Genomic DNA, 18,878 nt, shown 5'->3' on the forward strand with positions numbered 1-18,878 from the left:
CAGGGCAGTATAAAAGAAAGAGAATGTGCAAAGGAAAGGGTCATTATAACAACTCTCATTAGCTTCTGTTGAGGCAAGAACCACAGCAGAGGTTTGTTCTAGCTCTCATTACACGTCCACTGTCGGTCAGCTCTGGCTGGCTCCTTCCCCACACCTTCATTCCAGGGCTTGAGCTAGAGAGTTGGCAAACCACATGATGGGCCCTATGGATTTGTTCCCTCTGCATGTGGGTGAGATGGGGTGGTGTGCAGTCACCCCCACTCACATCCCATGGGCCAGAGCAAGTCATGGCCAAGCCTGAGGTCAATAGGCAGAGAAGTAGTGCCATCCCATGGGAGGCACAGGGTCAAAGTGCAAAGGCACGCAGAATCTTCTCACATGGAGAGAAGCAACTCATCAAGAATAATAATACCATTTGTCATAGTCACTGCGCATCCCTTTCAGAAGTTATCCCATGAAGAGGCCCAATCAGGAAAGTCCCCTGATACACAGTGATTGAATAACGTAACCTGGACCAGTGGCCCACTGCCTGTCCCGGCTGGTTGATCCCCTGGCGGGTCCTCCGTGATTCGGGAAGCCGGGAATGTTCTTTCTCCTCCTGCCTCCCACAGCGAGAAGAGGAATTTAAAGGAGGTTTGAACATACCTTAGGTTCATGCTAATCTATCTAATGTTACCTAGTCAAGAAAACCATGGAACATTGTGCGTGGTCCCCGTCCTCAGCAGTCTCCCCCAGCACAGAGGGTCACTGGCAGACCTCAGGAATGTCCTGTCAGGTCACCAGAGCATAGTTCTCCTCCTGCCTTTCTCTCAGCGCTCTCCCACATGCTCTTTCCTTTTCTTCCCCTGGATCTCTGCCTTTTACCATGTCTCGTCTTTCAAGGTTCCTTCCTCCCTGTGTATCCTGAGCTGGAGCCCCACTTTGGTCTTAGAAATGTGGAAGTCTCCAGCCCTTCTTGCCTGGTGTCAGGCTGGAGCAGGGGCAGAGGAGGAGGGAGGGGAGGGAAGCCCCATTGTGGTCTGGACCCCAGGTGACAGCTAGCTTATTTTTCTTTTTGAATGATCCAGATACCTCAAAAGTACAAGCCATCTCGCCCAGCCAAGATTGACATAGATTTAGTCTCCTGCTCACACATTCTCTCATTTCCAACTTGAATTTCATACATCGGGCCTCTTCAGCAACCCCTTCCTTGTTCCCAGCTGGGAAAGTGATAAAGCTCTCTGAACCCTTACTCCACCCCTCCCTTCCCTTTACCCTTCAGAGCTCTCATGCCTCCTTAACTTACTTGGACTTCTTACCAGCAAGTTGGTCAACCAATCTGAGCCTCGCGGGGCCATGAATATTCAAAGAGAAACTAGCTGCGGTGGTACCCACTCAGAAAATGCCAGTTCCTTTCTTTTCATTTCTCTTCAAAGGATTTGAGAGAACTCCTTCTTGGCCACCTATATCAGGTGAGGTTGATTTTGGAGGCATTTCTCCCCTGAGCCCTCTTATCCCATGCTTGCATAGTTCAGAGCATACAGTGAGCACCTGATGGCCCAGTTTCCTTCCCTCATCCCTCACTCCCTTGCCCCTCCCCTTGTCAGCCCCATGCCCTCCACACGTGCCCTCTTCTGATCTCTGTTTCTGCACAGCCAAAACCAAGAGAGCAGCAATTGCACACTTAACTCTTGTGCGGGGCTAACAGTCAACGATCCCAATAATCAGACTATGAGAGTTTACCAGAAAATCAGGAAAGCCGCAAAGTCCCATTATTTAAAACTTAACGTTCTACTTCCGGTGTCTGTAACCAAGCCTCTTTATTAAGCTTTGATTCTTCTATCCCTCTCCTTGTTCCAAGGAGAAGGAAAGAAAAACCATTATAGACAGCTTTATCAAACGACTCTTCACATCATTAAATCACTGCTGTTTATGTAGAGGCAGGACACGAATTCCGAAACATGTTATCCACAAATTCCAAAAGCAGCAGAGGAGGGAAGAGCAGCTGATACTGAACTGCCTGGTAGTTCCCCTGTGATAAGGTTGGTCCCTAGTCCTCCCGTCACGCCAGCTCTGCCGAGATCCCTTTGACCTGGGGGCCCGTCTCTCAGGACAGAGGTTGAGAACTGAAACCTCGATTAACTCTACTGTCTTTTGGAAATGGAGCTTTTCTTCAAACCTCAAGATACTGCTACCTCTTATTTTCCTACCCACCCCTCCCTTCGGAGGAAAGTGTTCTCAGAGAAAGTATCCTTTTATATCTGTCAATCGAATTTAGCTAACACTTACGGAAAGTCTGCCAAGTGGCTGCCCCCTGGGTGGTACAAAACTGAAGTAGGCACCATTCCTATTCTGTCCTGCCCTTCAGAGAGTCCCTGTCTAGTAGGGAAAATGAATTCAGACACAGTGCTCTGCAAAGTGCCCCAGGAAGCCCTCACTAAGGATTTGTTGAATGAATGAGCGAAAGAATGAATACACAACAACTTGAACAGAGAGCAGACTATGGTAAATGCTATAAAAGAGAAGAGAGCAAAATATCCTGCGAAGGTTGATGGGAGAGATTGCAGGTGGTTAGAGACACCGGGGAGGGCTTCATAAGGGGAGACAGACAAGAGACGGGGCCCCACGGGGGTGAGGTAGGTTGAGGTTGGCACACCAGGGCTCTGCGGGAATGAAAAATCTTTCCTGGCCTTTTCTCAACAGCACCGCCACGCAGTAATTTTCTACATAAGAGAGGTACAATGATAGGAACACAGGGATGGTGAGGGCTTGTTCCACAAGATATGAGGCCGAAGAATGACTCGGTTGCTGGCTCTCCACAAGAGGAGCACCTTCCCTGGCAGAACGGGCAGGCTGATTTCATGTTCGACAAGTTTACAGTTCCCCCGATCTTTACTTTTTGAGATGTTTAACTCGAACTTGACAAATCATATTTTCCTCCAGTGTATCTTGGATACCCCAGCATTTCTTTCCAAAAGTGAATATGGTACAATTTGCTGGGGAGAGAAAGCCTCTCTAGATTGTCTTCTCTAAGAAACCAGGGAGAGGAAGGACTGGAATTGTAATCAGGATAATTTTGAAGGGGACCACCACTCTTGAGTCTGACATAAATCATTTATTTTGAATATTTGGAAATTTAGTATTTAGTTCATCTGCAAAATAATAACCACCTGTTGTGAATGGAATTGTGTCCCACCCCATCCCTCACTGCAATTCATATGTTGACACCCAACCCTAGGGCACCTCAGTCAGTTAAATGTCCGCCTTCGGCTTAGGTCATGATCCCAGGGTCCCAAGATTGAGCCCTACATCGGTCTCCCCACTGAGTGGGGAGTCTGCTTCTCCTTCTGCCCCTCCACCCGGTTGTGCTCTCTCTCTCTCTCTCTTCTTTTTTGCTCTCTCTCTCTCTCTCTCAAATAAATAAATAAATAAAATCTTGAAAGAAAGAGAAAAAAAGAATGAAGGAAGGAAAGAAAGAAAGAAAGAAACCCAAACCAGTTCGTTAGCATGTGACTGTGTTTAGAGACAGAGCCTTTAAAGAAGTGATTCAGGTTAAGTAAGATCATAAAAGCGGCCCCAATCCAAAATGACTGGTGTCCTTAAAGAAAAGGAAGAGGCATAAGGAATGCCTACACACTGAGGAAAGGCCATGTGCAAGCCAAGAAAAGAGGCACAGGAGAATCCAAACTTGCCAACACCTCAGTCGTGGACTTGGAGCCTCTAGTCCTGTAAGGAAGTGCATTTCTGTTGTTTTAAGTCACCCAGTCTGTGGTACTTGCTGTGGCGGCCCTAGCAGACTGATACACTGCCATCCACTGAGGGCCTACTAAGGGCCTGGCACTGTCCTACGTGTTTTATCTCACTTGACACTTTTAATGACTATGAGAGTTATTTTTACGCTCCTTTTTCAGAACAGGAAGTAGATGCCCAAGGCCAGAGCTCTAGTAGGTGGCGAAACTCAGATTCAAAGACATAAATAACTGTTGGCCCCAGACAGTATGCACTGAGCATACCACCAACCCCCATTTACTAAGTACAAGCCATGAAGGGAGTACTAGGCTATAATAATTGCTGGCATTTGAGAATCTTAATCTTTTCTTTATGGAACTTATAAATGATGAGAGACAGACTTACAAAGATAAATATATACATACGTACTGCATGGATGAGAACATCTGGGATTAATAATGCCATGGCAGCATCACTGAGAATGTAAGCTAAGAGAGCACTCAGATGGTGGTGAAGATGGTATAGGGTAATGATTACACACATTGGGGGCAGGGGGCAGATCCAGCAGTTTTCTAGTTATGTGACCTTGGCGAAGTTACTTATATTCTTAACTTCGGTTTTCTCATTAATGCTAAGTGGGGCTAAATTGGGCCTAATAATAGAACATTACCCAGCAGGTTGTTAGAGGATTCAATGAGATGCTATAAAACACTTCGCATGATGCTTGGTATATAGTACATCTCAAGAAGTGCATCATGGTGATTAAAAAAAAAAATTCTTGGGGCGCCTGGGTGGCTCAGTTGGTTAAGCGACTGCCTTTGGCTCAGGTCATGGTCCCAGGGTCCTGGATCGAGCCCCGCATCGGGCTCCCTGGTCAGCGGGAAGCCTGCTTCTCCCTTTCCCACTCCCCCTGCTTGTGTTCCCTCTCTCGCTGTCTCTCTCTGTGTCAAATAAATAAATAAAATCTTAAAAAAAAAAAAAAATTCTTCTAATGCGTATGCTACTAGGAACTGATAAAAATAGCCAACCTGTTGAAACATGGTTGAGTTCTTGTTTAAATGAAAATTATTCATGTTGTTAAATTTATGACTATTTTCACTGACCCTTGTATGTGGGTTTCTAGATATAATTTCACTTCCAAAATATTTTTGTCCGATCCAGCACATTTAGCTGGAGTCAGATAGCAACGCACACGACCAAATGTCCATCTGGGTGTGGGGGACGGCCTGACAGAAAGGCAGGACACAAAGGACTAATAAAATACCTGATAGAGTCAAAAAGCAAATTAAAAATAAAGTGTGTGTGCACATACATGCATGTGTGCGCATGACAATACATGCATGGAGGTACGTGTGAGTGTGTTTTCAGGAGCTCCTCCATCCATCTGAGAATAAATCCAAGTATGATTCAAGACAGGGAATTGTGGCTGAGGAATCAGCACCACACCCCTCTTCCCTCACTTGACAGATTGCTTCTTTACTGCAAGTGATGGCTTTATTCACCGCTATGAGTAGAAACTTCTTTTAGAATGCTTCATGGGCTTTTATGGCACAAACCAATATAAATATTTACTGGATCTATAAGTAAAAGCACATAAATTCTTATTTATCTTGCAGCATAGAGGAACCATGAAAAACATGTGGAAAGTTGAGTCTATTTTTCTCCAAGAAGCTACTCAACTACATGCTAAGGCAACAGCAGAGAGATGCTTAGTGTCAGAAGTGACAACGAGGCTCTACGATACTTTTTGATCACAGGATGGGAAATAGTTTCTACTGAATACATGAATATTGAAATATGTACTCTGATCAGCTCACTGGAAAATGACGATTGGGTGGTCAACCACAGATGTCCATGGAGACAGACTGGACTCCTAACCCCAAGTAGCAGGCCAACAGGAGTATGGAATTCAGAGTATGGAACAAGGGGAGAAAGCATAGGATCAGGCCAATAACATGAATGGAAAACCAAAACAAAACCCAGTCCTGGTCACTGACTCACACCATCCTCTTCACCCCCAGTATGGCCCACTGTTGCTGTTAGCTTCTAATTTTAATCCCATTGTTCAAGTTTTCCCCTTCTGTAGCTCTGTTCTCATGGTGGGTGTGGAACCTTGGAAGAGAGCATTGAGACCCATCATCCCAGCACACACAAGGCAGGGGCAGATGGACTTCCACCAAAACCATAAAGAGTGGAAGTTGAGCTTCCAGTTCTCTTTGATCCCCCAACATTATCCTTCTCTACTATTCACTGGTCTCCAGGCTCCACGCCCCTTGGTGTCCTCTGTGCCTTAGGTATTATGGTTCAGCATTAGTGTTTGCTTGTTCCTATGAATTCTTATTAGTGGAAATTCTTTGATAAGCCTGTAATTTCAAACCACAGAAACAAGGGAGTATGATGTTCCTTTATCTTTAGCCATTTTTTAATAAAGTGCAGAACCAACCCACCTCGTCCCCATTACTGGTTTCTAAACCCTGACCCATCACCAGGGGCTGATGTCCCAGACAGCCTCACGTTTTGAAATAGCACCACTTTTGGGGTGCTGTTTCAGGCAGACAGGAGAGAGCTCACCTGGAATTGTAGATCTCCCCCGACCTCCATCCTGGCATGTAGGCAATTATCAATTCAACCCATGTTGATATCATATTTGTGCATAAAGTTGCAGTTTTTTCTTTGCATTATTCCCACCAAGAGTTGGGAATTTCTTAGTCTTTTGCAAGTTTCTGTTTGTGAAATTAACGTCTATGCCTGCTCACTAAATCCAAACCTTTGAAAAAATTACAGCATGCCAAGGCTAACAGCAGAAGTGAACAGCGTTGGGTGCGTTGTTTTATTTTCTAAGATGCCTAGATTGTTCTAAAACTAATATAGAGTGGCTACTTATTGGAGTAGATGGTTTTTATAAGAAAATGACATTTGAAGTGTCCTTTTCTTTTAAGTGGAAACAATGTTGATTAAATCTATATTATTTGATATAAAATCTGTATTATTTCCTAGAGGATGATCTAGGTTATCTTCCATAAATCTCTTTTGTAATATTCTTTAATTTCCTGTTCCTCTTTGAGTATTCATCGGGTGGACTTAGGAACTTGGATAAACTACCAGTGAGTGTAGAGTTTATCCTCACTCGTCACACAATTACAGAGTCCCTGTTAGGTGTCCTATAAGCTGCCAGGCACCATAGAGTGTGGAAGAAGCATCAGTGGCTGCGCCTTCCCTCTGCTGGGTTATATTGCAGCAGAGGGGGGCAGCAAGGATCAAGCAGCACTCACAGCTCAGCAAGTTGAGGCTGAGGTGAGCAGGAGGCTATTAAGGTCCAACCAAGTGTGTGAGTCAGAGAAGCGGTATACAGAGGGGATGGTGGCTCTAGCAGGGCTAAGATGAAAGGTAGCGATTTCTTGAGCTGGATGGGCCGCATTTGCTTTAGGGTATTCATATCTCACATCTCTCAACTCTGAAGTCTAATGCAGTCAACCCAAGCTTGGCTAACCGCAAACGTCCCCCGGTCCTCCCACTACTAAGACATGGGAAGAAGTTCATGGTAACCTCACAGGGTCACCATGTTGCCCTCATGTATCCACTGCAAGGACTTATCTCCTTCTTGGAGAGATGAAGCAGGCTTTCTTGCCCCTCAGAGTCACACGGCTGATGAGCTCAGACGGGAGCCTGAAGACCAGGGCCACAGGCTCAGAGGTCCCTCTGTGGGTCTCCTACTACAAGTAGCCCTGGTGATGTATGCACAAATAGTGCATTAGTTTCACTCAAAATTAGAAAGCTACTTGACTCACTTAATTTTGCCTGAGCTTGGATTTCTGCACATGTGTGTGTCTCCATATGAAGGATTCACAGAGGTGGTTGGCAGTAGGTCCTGCAAGCTCAAATCCACGAGAGGATGTTGTGGCATGGTTGGGGAGAACGAGTAAAATAACTTTCAGTGAGATTATCAGGTGTTCATTCACTCGTTCAGTAAATGTTTAGTGAGTTTCTTCCAGGTGCCAGGCACAGCCCTGCAAAACTATCCTAGACACTTAGGACACAAAAGTAAACGAGACAGACATAATCCCTACCTTCCTGTAGCAGATCTTTAACAAATAATTACATAACACATTACTGATGATGCACAGATGTCATCATCCAGCTTCCCACCCAAGTTCAGGTGTGCAGAGCTCCCCCACCAGCACTCCTCCAGGTACCTGGGACTCTACCCCTCTTTCTTGGCTTTATTGGTAGCCTTAGGTATTATATGTTTGGGGACTGGGCAGAGGTGTTGTTGCTCAGACAAGTGTCACACCCATTGAGTGGCTATCGGATGAGGTGCTGACACTGATGAGCTAAAGTCTTCACCAGTCTCCCATGGGACAAGTAGCTGGTGAATGCCTGAGTGCAAACAATGGGGGGTATCCACTTGAGCAAAGGCAAGACAATCCATGTGTGAATCCAGATTCAGCTACCGTATAGCTCCTGGAAGCTCAAACAATGTTTCCATGGTGGTCCTTTGCTAGGTGCATCTACTTCTTCTACAGATGCCCCTATTTTCAAACACTGCTGGACCCTGACCCTGAGTGGGTGTTATTTCATTTACTCCTCACAGCAACCACACAACAGAGGTTTATTAGTGTGTCTACATGGAGCGTGCCCAGTCTCAGGCTTACTTCAACTTCTTGCCCAGGGCCCTTAGCAAGTAGGGTCGGGGGTAGGGTTAGAGCCTGTACCTGTTGTGTTCTAGGCAAGTTCTAGGCAACTACAAGGTAAATAAATAGCTTCAAGAAAAAACAATTATTGGAATTTAAGCCACACTCTTTAGAAACATAACTGCACAAATCCCTATAGAGCCAAAACTTTTTCTTAGAGGATAGTATTGTTAGGATGATGCTTTATCAGTTGTTGGCTGTGAATAATTTTTCCCCACATTTTATTATGAAAATTTTCAAACAGAAAAGGTCCATTCCTACTGTCTTCTTTTTTTATTAAGAAAGAAAGAAAGAAAAAGAAAGAAAGAAAGAAAGAAAGAAAGAAAGAAAGAAAGAAAGAAAGAAAGAGAAAGAAAGAAAGAAAGAAAGAAAGAAAGAAAGAAAGAAAGAAAGAAAGAAAGAAAGAAAGAAAGAGTCCAAAGAATTGCATAGCAAACCCTCAGCAATCAGTGGTTTTTCACTTCAAGAGTTGCTGTGCTGTTGCTATTAACTGCATAAACATTTTATGTGTTCATTTAATACGTATTTATTGGTCATTCTGTAGCTATGTAATTGGCATTTTTCTAGGCATCTGGAATACATTGGTAAACAATTTTTTTTAATCTTGTACTCTGGCAATTATAATAAAGCAATTGCCTTCCATCCCCCAAATTTGCACACCACCCAAAGCCACCCCAGCTCTGAGTAATTTGCTGCTGTGCTTCTTGAAGGGATCGTGTTCACAACAATGGTTTTCTAGCAAGCATCAGAATCAGAGGGCTTGTTAAACATAAATAGAGTTTTCTGATTCAGAATTTGCATTTCTAACAAGTTCTCAGGTGGTGATATAGCTGGTCTGGAGTCCACTCTTTGAGAATTAATGGCTTGGGAAATTTTTCCCTAAAAACCACAAGAGACATTTCTCTGTAGACTCAGAGATAGCATAGCTGTGTCTCTATGGGTTCCCTGTCTTTTAAAAAAAATCTTATGAACTCTGTAAATTATCTAACATACCAGATTCTCTTTATAGTGGTTGCTAGGAAGCTTACAGGCAAATTTCTGGCTATCCATACAAATGTCTTGACGCTAGGGCATGCATTTTGTCTAGTAACTTCACTTCTGATCATGATTTATATTCCTATCCTTAGTTTCTCTTTGATTTCTCTTTCTGGGCTCTTTCTATTTTCTCTTACTCTTTGTTATTGCATGGATTTTTGAAATCCACATTAAACATTTTTTTTGGAACAAAGCAGGCTATGTATATACCACTACCACCAGCAACAACAAAACAATACTTTGATATACCATATTGACTAAACTTTAAAAAGAAAGCACTTTGCTAACAGAAACATTTTTTAAAAGAAAAATTACTTCACGGGGCTCACCTCACTCAGGGACCATTGGCTTGATTTTAAATTAAAGATTCAACACATCATCATCTCTTAGTGCTAATTCTCTTTCACCTTACCCACTGCCTTTAAGACCACCGTAATGTACTGAATGCAAGACGGATTAATCTTGTACTCTTAAACAATCTTCTTTCATAAAGAAACTACAGAGAACATGAAAATATATAAACAAATACTGCATCGTACATGAAAATATATAAACAAATACTGCATCGTCTGACCTGGGATATCTGCATGTGTTAAAGAAGAAACACTTGATACCTTTAAAACACACACACACACACACACACACACACACACAACTTATATCGAATTGCTTTTAATTTTATCTTAAATGTTACATACTAGAAAAAATAAAATCTCTTTAAAAATGACCAGTTGCTGTTGAAATGCAGTATTTAATTATTATTATCTCCACAGTGCTGCTGTGGAGACTATTTCATTGATAAACATAAAAAAGAAGGGCACATTAGAAATATGAAAGAGCCAGTGTTAAAAAGACATCACATAAAAGAAAGTGTCTCTGTTTCCAAAAGGAACACCCACTCTGATGTTTCTTTTACTTTTTGTTCTCACCATGACAAGAAAAATCTGTGGGCATCATGCCTCCCGAGGCTTATGTTGTTGCATAAAAGGTAACAAAGGCGGTTCCTGAGATCAATAGGAAACAGGTAGCACTGAGATTGTTTAACCAGAACAGCTCAAACAGAAATATAAGATTTTTAACTTCTGGTGAAATTTCTGAAAATCACATGTCAAGAGATGATAGAAGTTCCATTCTCCTGTTAAGAGATTCAAAGTAATAAGTGTACTCAAGCCTAGAAAACCAAAGTGAATTAAGCAGTAATTGAGAATAACTAAAGGTTAGTGAGAAAAGGGACATACTGTATCTAAGAGTTCATATTTCTTTAAACTGTCCTCTCTTTTTTTCAGTATAGTGATTATTGACTACAAATCCTCCTTGCTTTTATGCACTTAAAAAAGACAAATACATAAAATGCCCTTTGACTTGGTTAGCTGTGTAATGGGAAGTGTTGCCACTGTTTAGGTGAAGCTTAAGTATGCGTGTATACCAAGATTCTGGGAGGAAACAGCCCTCAGCGTGTACAGAAGGATCACCTGGTGAGTTTGTCAAGCTACAGAACCCATGTTAAACAACAGAGGAGTCTGAAGAAAGCTATGGACCCCTCCCCCCCCCATTACAAATAATCACATTCAAACCAATCTGCGTACCTGATTCAGGGACCTACTTCCAGCTCTAAATCGTATACATGAAAACCCTAGAGTATAAAGTGACTGTAAATATTACAGTGACTTCTATAACTGCGGAGAAGGACAACATCACCGTAGGATGAGATAGGAATGAATGAATGAATGGAAATGAACTTGTAAAGAAGATGGCGTTTGAATTTCAGTTGGCACAGAGTAAGGAAGAAGTCAAACCCCATGGCGGGGGCCGGGGAGCAGAGTAATCTGAAACAGAGACGGAGAGATGAGAAGAAGGATAATGAAATGCCCCGCCTGATGCTTCCACAGACGACTGGCAGATGGTAACGCTGGATGGGCAATGTTTACGAAGAGCCTTGAATGCCAAGCTAAGGAATTTCACTTCATTCAGCAGACCACATTGAACACTTAGAGGTATTCGAAGAGGGAGTTACAAGATAAAAAATGGTGTAAGCGGAGTCAAAGGCATAAAGTCTATGTTTTAACATAGAAGCATGTTAAAATATACTATGTTTATACTTTAACCTGAGATAGGATAGGGCCTTATAATTCTTCTTTTAAAAATATTTCTTGACAATTCTTAGACATTTATATTCTCTCTTATGTTCTAAATTTTACTGTTTCCACATATAAATTGAGCCCGTGAGCTGCAGGGTTTGGTCATCTCCTTATTGTATGTCTGGCCCCAGGAACACGACTCAGAGCTTCACATTACTGCCACCCAGGCCACCAGCTGGCTTCATAGCCTTTTGTGGCTTCTGGCAGCGTTTTGTAGACACGCAAGGTGGGTGTCACCAGCAAATGTGCGGGGCAGCCAGCACCTCCTCCATCAGCTGAGCAGCTGGCTGCTGGAGCTTTGTTGCGCTATCTTCTTTGAATTCCATATCTTCCCCCACACGTGCCACAGGTTGTGGGCTCCCAAATAGCCCAGCTTTCCTGTTTGAAAGTTGATTTAGGAAAGCAACGTTGTACTGGGATTAATGAGAAATCGTTTCCTTTGGGGTGCCTGGGTGGCTCAGTCGTTAAGCGTCTGCCTTCGGCTCAGGTCATGATCTCAGGGTCCTGGGATCGAGCCCCGCATCGGGCTCCCTGCTCCGCAGGAAGCCTGCTTCTCCCTCTCCCACTCCCCCTGCTTGTGTACCCTCTCTCGCTGTGTCTCTCTCTGTCAAATAAATAAAATCTTTTAAAAAAAGAAAAAGAAATCGTTTCCTTTTTTCCTGAGCAAGAGCGGAAATTCGTTAAAATGTCACTCTTTGCCACCAGAAATATGACTGTAAACTACCTAAACCACTAACTACTTCTAGTACCGTTAGTCCCTCTAAAACCTGAGTGACACATATGTTTTAAGCATTTCTCAACTGTGTCCCAAATGTCCAGGGAAACCTTCCCAGGTTTCTGACAAAAGGATCCTGTCTAGACAGAAGGATCCCTCGTCTTCCTGCTCTCCACCCAGCATCTCACCTGTTTGCTGCTTCCCTTACTCTTGCCTGGCCAAGGGTAGTATCAGCCCCATGCATGCTCTGCTTTCCTGTCGGAAGCTAATGTCATTTGCCTGAAGTCTGCTCCTGCTCCCTCAGAGGAGAAGTTATTTTTTTCAGGATGGTCTTGGGAGTATTGAACTGATTCTGTGTTCCCTTTAATCAAAACAATGCTAATGACTGGGGCTATTCTAAAGGCAGTTGTGAACCTAGAAACTTCCCAAATGAATTCATGTAAGACCAAAACATTATCCTCTCAAATGGTTCCAGGCTGCTCATCATGAAAAATGGATCGATAATTATCTGGATCTAAGTCCCAAACACCGCTCCTGGTGCACCCAAGTTAGCTTGCATAAAACAAGGATGAGGGACCCTTTGGCTTGGCAGCAGCCCATTTTTAGAGGCAGTGTAGTGGTTGGGAACCAGTCTCTGGTGATGCCCCAGGTTCAAATCTGCCTCTGCCAGTCACCACTGTGCAAATTTGAACAGATTACCTATCATCTACTCCAGTTGCCTCGTCTGTAACATGGGATTAAAAATACTCCCTACCTCTTCGGGTACTCGTGAGGAGCAAGTGAGTTGATATGCATAAGGTGCCAGAATAGTGCCTGGCACGTGGGAAGAGCTATAACAGTGTGGCAAAATAAAGAACGTTGCGGTCCCTTCCACATCCCCACAGCCCAGTCCCCTGCCTTCCATAATCCCAGGATCCTAAAGCCCCCAACTTCTGCTCTTGTCCAGAGGAGTCCGTGAGTGAGTGGGCTGGGGTGGCGACAAGTCATTCTGCCTTTGAAATGCTTGGCCTGGACCACCACCCACTTTGTTGTTTCTTCCCATTTTCTGAACATCACAAAACGTAATATTCATGTGTCAGGGGATCCAGGATTATATTTTAACATTTTATGGCCTCTTTGCAAAGCTACCTTTTCAATTTTAGAGGAGGCAGTTTTATGACTTCCTTTGATAACCACTTAACTATTAAGACCCAAACAAAGAAGAGGCATGGTCAAAGGATATCAGGTACTCCCAGCCAGCTAGAGTCCCACTTCTTGAACATTATTCAAAATAGCTCCAGGACTCATAATTCTGTGTTTTCATTTATTGCTGCAGTAAAGTAAATTGTTCTTTTATCCAAGTGTTATTTCCTGGCTATTAATTCAGTAGTTACTTTGGATTGTAGCACTCTTCTTTGATTTAGGGATATGGTGCCTTTTAAATATTTACAAAAGTTGAAGACTGACAATTGGAGAAACTGACTTTGATTTGTTTTGTTAATATCCTATGTCTAGAGTAATTATAGGTCTGGAAGACGTGATCCCATTCTCTGCTTATCAGAAGATATGCAGAGCTTGTGTTTCTATAACAAGGACATTTGGCAACAGAAGGCTCTTCCCAACTCTTTTGCAGACAAGATCTCCATGCACACCTCCTCAGGACACACTCTACTCTTAATTCTTCATAATTTCCGCCAGAAACCGCTCTTGAACCCAGGAATGGGGATGAAAACTATCCATACTTCTCAAAATACCTGAAACTGGCCATTTCTGAAAGGCTGGGGACTTTCTCTGCATCTACAAGTGCCAGCAAGGGTTTACGACAAGGCTTGGGGTGATCTATAGGCTGGTATGATTTAACAGTGGATCAATCAACATGCTAGGGGAAAAAAGACAAGGTCAATAAGTATGGGTCTTGGTGAACCAGAGGTCACCCTACATTTTTCAACCTAATGTTCTTATTTCCTTTCCATTAACATTTCATAATGAAAAAATGCCTATATTCTTTAATTTTTAAGATAATTAAGTGAATTTAGTGCCTTTGAAGGGTAGAGGATTTACAATGGCATCAGAGACGACACTATTAATAATCCACAAGACAGGGGCCACCTGGAGAGCAGCACGGCCTCCACTGCCGTATAAGCTCCTCGGCAACCAGCTGGGAGGGGGTTGGACTTCCTCTGCCGACCCAGGACCAGTCTCTTCTCCTGAGAGCAGAAACACTTGTGTCTTTTGCGACGGGGCTCCTACCCTCTTGAGAAGTGGTTTTCCAGGTGTATTTGAGTTTGAACGTGAACAAACTACCACGAGCACAGATATTCTAGGCAGAGAGAAAGCCCTTGAAACATGTGGTGGAAGTAGAAAGTCGTTTTGGAGTTTCCCTAAGGGAAAGGAACACCACATCCTCCTCTAAGAGTGTTACAGCCTAAAAGGCAAGGTCAGGATTGACACAGGGGTACAGAATAAGAGAAAAGGGTGTGCACGGTTGCCGCCAGGCCCATGCACGTAGAAACAAAGGGACTAAAAACCAAAGGCCAGTTTACCTCTGAGTTCTCCAAGCTGATCATTTAAGTCACCATTTAAAAAACACAATTTAAATGATTTTTGGATAACGATGGTAGAGTAAACTGACTTTTTCTTTTGTTCCTGCCTCAGGCCCCACTAAAAAATCATAAAGAAATTTTTTTTTAGGGTACAAATTCTCAAAAACAAAGAAATTGGGAGAGAACTTAATAATAACAAAATTTTGAAAGCTAGAAAACAGATGGATAAATATTAAGTAATTTATCAAACCCAAGAAAGCCAAAATAAGCCAGCAGTGGGAAAAGCTGAGAGACAAACAAATTTATACCACAGAGCCCCTCCCAGATAGCTCCAGAACTGGCTAATTAAGTACCTTTGGAAGTAGGGATGAGGGTGGGACTATGTCCAGGAAAATGGGGAATCTAAGAAACAGTGACATCTCCAGATCCTTTGTCTCACGCCTCCACCTCATAAACACTGAGAGCTGTGTGTAGCTTAAGAGCGTATAACAGCTGCTCCTTGGGTTAGGGAGACACCAGCGCAGAGCTTGAGGGTAGGCCTACAGGCTGCAAACAAGGCTGAATGAAGGGCTAGAAACCAGTGCTGGGGCTCCTCCCCCAAGCCCCTTCCCAGCCAGGCTCCACCCTCAAGAGTCTTCTCTGGGGAATCTGAGTAGCTAAAGAGCAAAGTCCTAAAGATACCCCACATTTGGTGGCTTTCCCAAGGAAACAGGTCAGTTAGATTCCCCCTCCAGAGAAGGCTGCCGAAGATTTAACAGGAACTATTAGAGCCTGACTTGTAAACAGAAGCTGAAAATCAAAGATGACCATACAGCTAAGGAAAACCTCTAAGACTCTGAAACCTCTGATATATGAAAATGATTGCTTGACAGATAAGCTGATTAAGACAGAGACTAAACCATAAGCAGACGAATGGATAAAGAAAATGTATTACAGTTGACCCTTGAACAACATGAGGGTTAGGGGCGCCAACCCCCATGCAGTCAAAAATCTGTGTAAAATTTTGACTCCCCAAAAACATAACTACTATTATCCTTATTGACCAGAAGCCTTACTGATAACATAAACAGTCGATTAGCACATATTTTGTATATTGCATGTATTAGGTACTGTTAATTCTTACAATTAAGTAAACTAGAGAACATAAAACATTAAGAAAATCATAAGAAAGAGAAAATACATTTACAGTACTGTGTCGTCTCTATTGAAAAAAAGCCGCATATAAATGGACCCATGCAGCCCAAACCCATGTTGTTCAAGGGTCAGCTGCATACACATGCAACGGAATATTATTCAGCCTTAAAAAGAAGGCAATCCTGTCATATGGTACAACATGAATGAACCTTGAAGACATTATGCTAAGTGAAATAAGCCAGTCACAAAAAGATAAATACTACCTGATTCCCCTTATATGAGATATCTAAAGTAATCAGACTCATAGAAACAGAAAGGAGAATGGTGGTCGCAGGGGCTGCAGGGGAGAGGAGAATGGGGAGTTGTCCATTGGGTGCAGAGTTTCAGCCACACAAGGTGAAAAACTTCCAGATACCTATCGTACAACAGTGTGCATATAGTTAATACGGTACCATATTTATATATTTGTTCATTGTTCTTCTGTGTTGTGGGGAATAAACAGTGTTCTGATTTTAGCCTAGAGATGTAAACTCTTATGGAGGAGCATGGAGTTGGGAAGGCAGGACTGATTATATGGTTTCTAGAATGCTTAGAGTGACCAGCGTTGGATTTCATTGCTCAGCCAAATTAGTCCCAGGGTGAAGATAACTCCTTGAGTAATTTACACCCAGTGAATAGACTAGGAATATGAATCCAGAATGTCCCTGATAGCTTAAAAAGGTAGAAATTATTCCCTTACCAAGAGTGGCCCAAACGATATGGTGAACCAAATGAAATCAGCATGAAAATGGTTCCCTAAGATTTTTTTCTTCCCTTTAAGTTTGTGTGGGGCAACGGATGGACAGCTGCCTCACATGAGTGTTTTGAAAACCCTGAATATGTATGACCAGTATTGTAATTACACTGTGATGTTTATGTAGAATGAAACTAAACGATACTGTAAATTTATTCTTTTGGTGAAACATATGCTGGTGCTGATCCTCCAAACGTCGCTATTCTATTAAGAAAACATTTTGTGCCACAGATGCTCTGTCTGATCCTTTCCATCCTTCTGAATATACAGAACACGTGTGTAACAAAGGGCATGTGCGGAGCTACAATATATAAGGACAGAAGAAACGGAAATAAGGATACACAACGCAAGGATATAAGAATACAAGAAACAAGGCAAAGGGGTGTATTATACCATGTCCTCCTCTGAATAGCAGCATTTAAAATTCACAGCTGCTGGCTGCCCAGATGTTTCTTGCATTTAGTGCTCTGTAATATGCATCAGAATATATTGTATGACTGCAGTCTCAGTAAACTAGACAGCTTTTATTCTAAATTCTGCAGACTGGATCCAGTGTGTATATTTTTCCTTCAGAATAGCTTCCCTTCCCCCCTCCCACCCTCTTCATTTGCTTGGGGCATTTGCAGCTCGGAAACAAAAAACATTTCCAGCTCAGAGTTTAGCTCTATTGGAGTGTAAGTGCAGGTCAGGTGTGATTTATGTGGCACGTCTGATAAGCCAGAAAGGAGAGAGCACGATGAGGGCTTTGGAAAAGCGGGTAAACTTGGCTTGACTTCTGTCTTCTCTTTTGTAGGCAGCCAACGTCCCTCTGGTGTCAGAACTTGCCATCGATGACATACATTTTGATGACTTCTCTCTTGATGTTGACGCCATGATCACAGCTGCTCTCCGGATGTTCATGGAGCTGGGGATGGTACAGAAATTTAAAATTGACTATGAGGTAAGATGTTCTGACAAGGCGATCTGTCTGCGACAACATGGTAGCCAGCTTTCCCAAATGCAACTTGAGGATGATACTACTCAGCCTGCACACCTCCTGGGATTACCGTGAGAACCCTGGGAGGTTTGTGGAAGGACTTTGGGTGGTGAAGATGACTCAGACATAAGGCATCGTTTTGATAACAGCCCACTGGAGACACATCCAACCGCCTGATACAACCTTTCCCTTCCCATTTCAGACACTGTGTAGGTGGCTGTTGACAGTGAGGAAAAATTATCGAATGGTTCTGTACCACAACTGGAGACACGCCTTCAACGTGTGCCAACTGATGTTTGCGATGCTCACAGTAAGTGTGTTCGGTAGCAGTGGAAGGTCATCTGTCATTTGGAGGGACCTAGAGGCCTTCTCCTTCACATTTCCATTTCTCTGACAAATTGCCACATGATTTATTTTACACTGGAACTTACCTGCCCTGGTTATGGGAGTATATATTTCACAACAATTTCTGGGCTTTAAAGCAGTAAAATCGCTGACACCTTGAAGCAGGTGTAGTCTTGGCATGATTGCTTGAGCCTCTTTTCAGTGTTTTATCTTGGGAAACTAGTTCTTTTTACAAAAGAAATGCTTGGATTTTCAAAGTAATCTTTTTGCAGAGGACAGGGGCTTGAGTAACAAAACATAAGGGATCCCTGGATAAAACTCTCTCGGTTGGTGAAAAGCCACAGTCAGGGCGTGTGAACATTACCCACGGGAACATGGAAATCCTGAAAGAGCGCTTATCTGTGAGATGCCCAGGGAGGCAAGGGAAGAAAGAAGTAGGAGCAAATGCCGTTAGGGCTTAGGGGCACACGAGGCTTAAAATCTCCGTTCTAGGGGCTGTCACCCAGGGAAGGTGGTAGTCTGGTTTTTGGAGATGGTTAGAGCCACTGGCCAGAGGTAAGCCTTGGAATTTAAACTAACAGCAAATGTTTGTGGCAAAGATTGAAACCAAATCTTCTATTCATCTCCGTTTACTGGCAAGAAATAAGGCTTGTTTTGGCCTTATTTCCACTTATACTGTTAAACTGTAATCAAGTAAAATGTTTTCTGGCTTAAATATATTGGCTTCTCTGGCCTCTTGGTTTTATACATACACATATGATGTAGACATATACATATGTACATATATTTGTATGTATAAACATATTTACCATATAAAATAG

At 42.9% G+C, this 18,878-nt stretch overlaps 1 protein-coding gene across 1 annotated transcript in view; it reads left to right on the forward strand.

Moving 5' to 3' along the window:
• Positions 1-18,878, forward strand: part of PDE11A (phosphodiesterase 11A) — a 382,192-nt gene that overhangs the window by 274,421 nt on the left and 88,893 nt on the right. The window contains exons 11-12 of the mRNA XM_025849540.2: positions 17,530-17,676; positions 17,915-18,022. Coding sequence (XP_025705325.1) covers positions 17,530-17,676; positions 17,915-18,022 — 255 coding nt within the window. The remainder of the gene's footprint in view (positions 1-17,529; positions 17,677-17,914; positions 18,023-18,878) is intronic.

Source organism: Callorhinus ursinus, unplaced genomic scaffold (assembly GCF_003265705.2).
Source record: "Callorhinus ursinus isolate GAN/ISIS: 27379988/994484 unplaced genomic scaffold, GSC_fseal_2.0 scaffold2, whole genome shotgun sequence".
Classification (NCBI taxonomy): domain Eukaryota; kingdom Metazoa; phylum Chordata; class Mammalia; order Carnivora; family Otariidae; genus Callorhinus; species Callorhinus ursinus.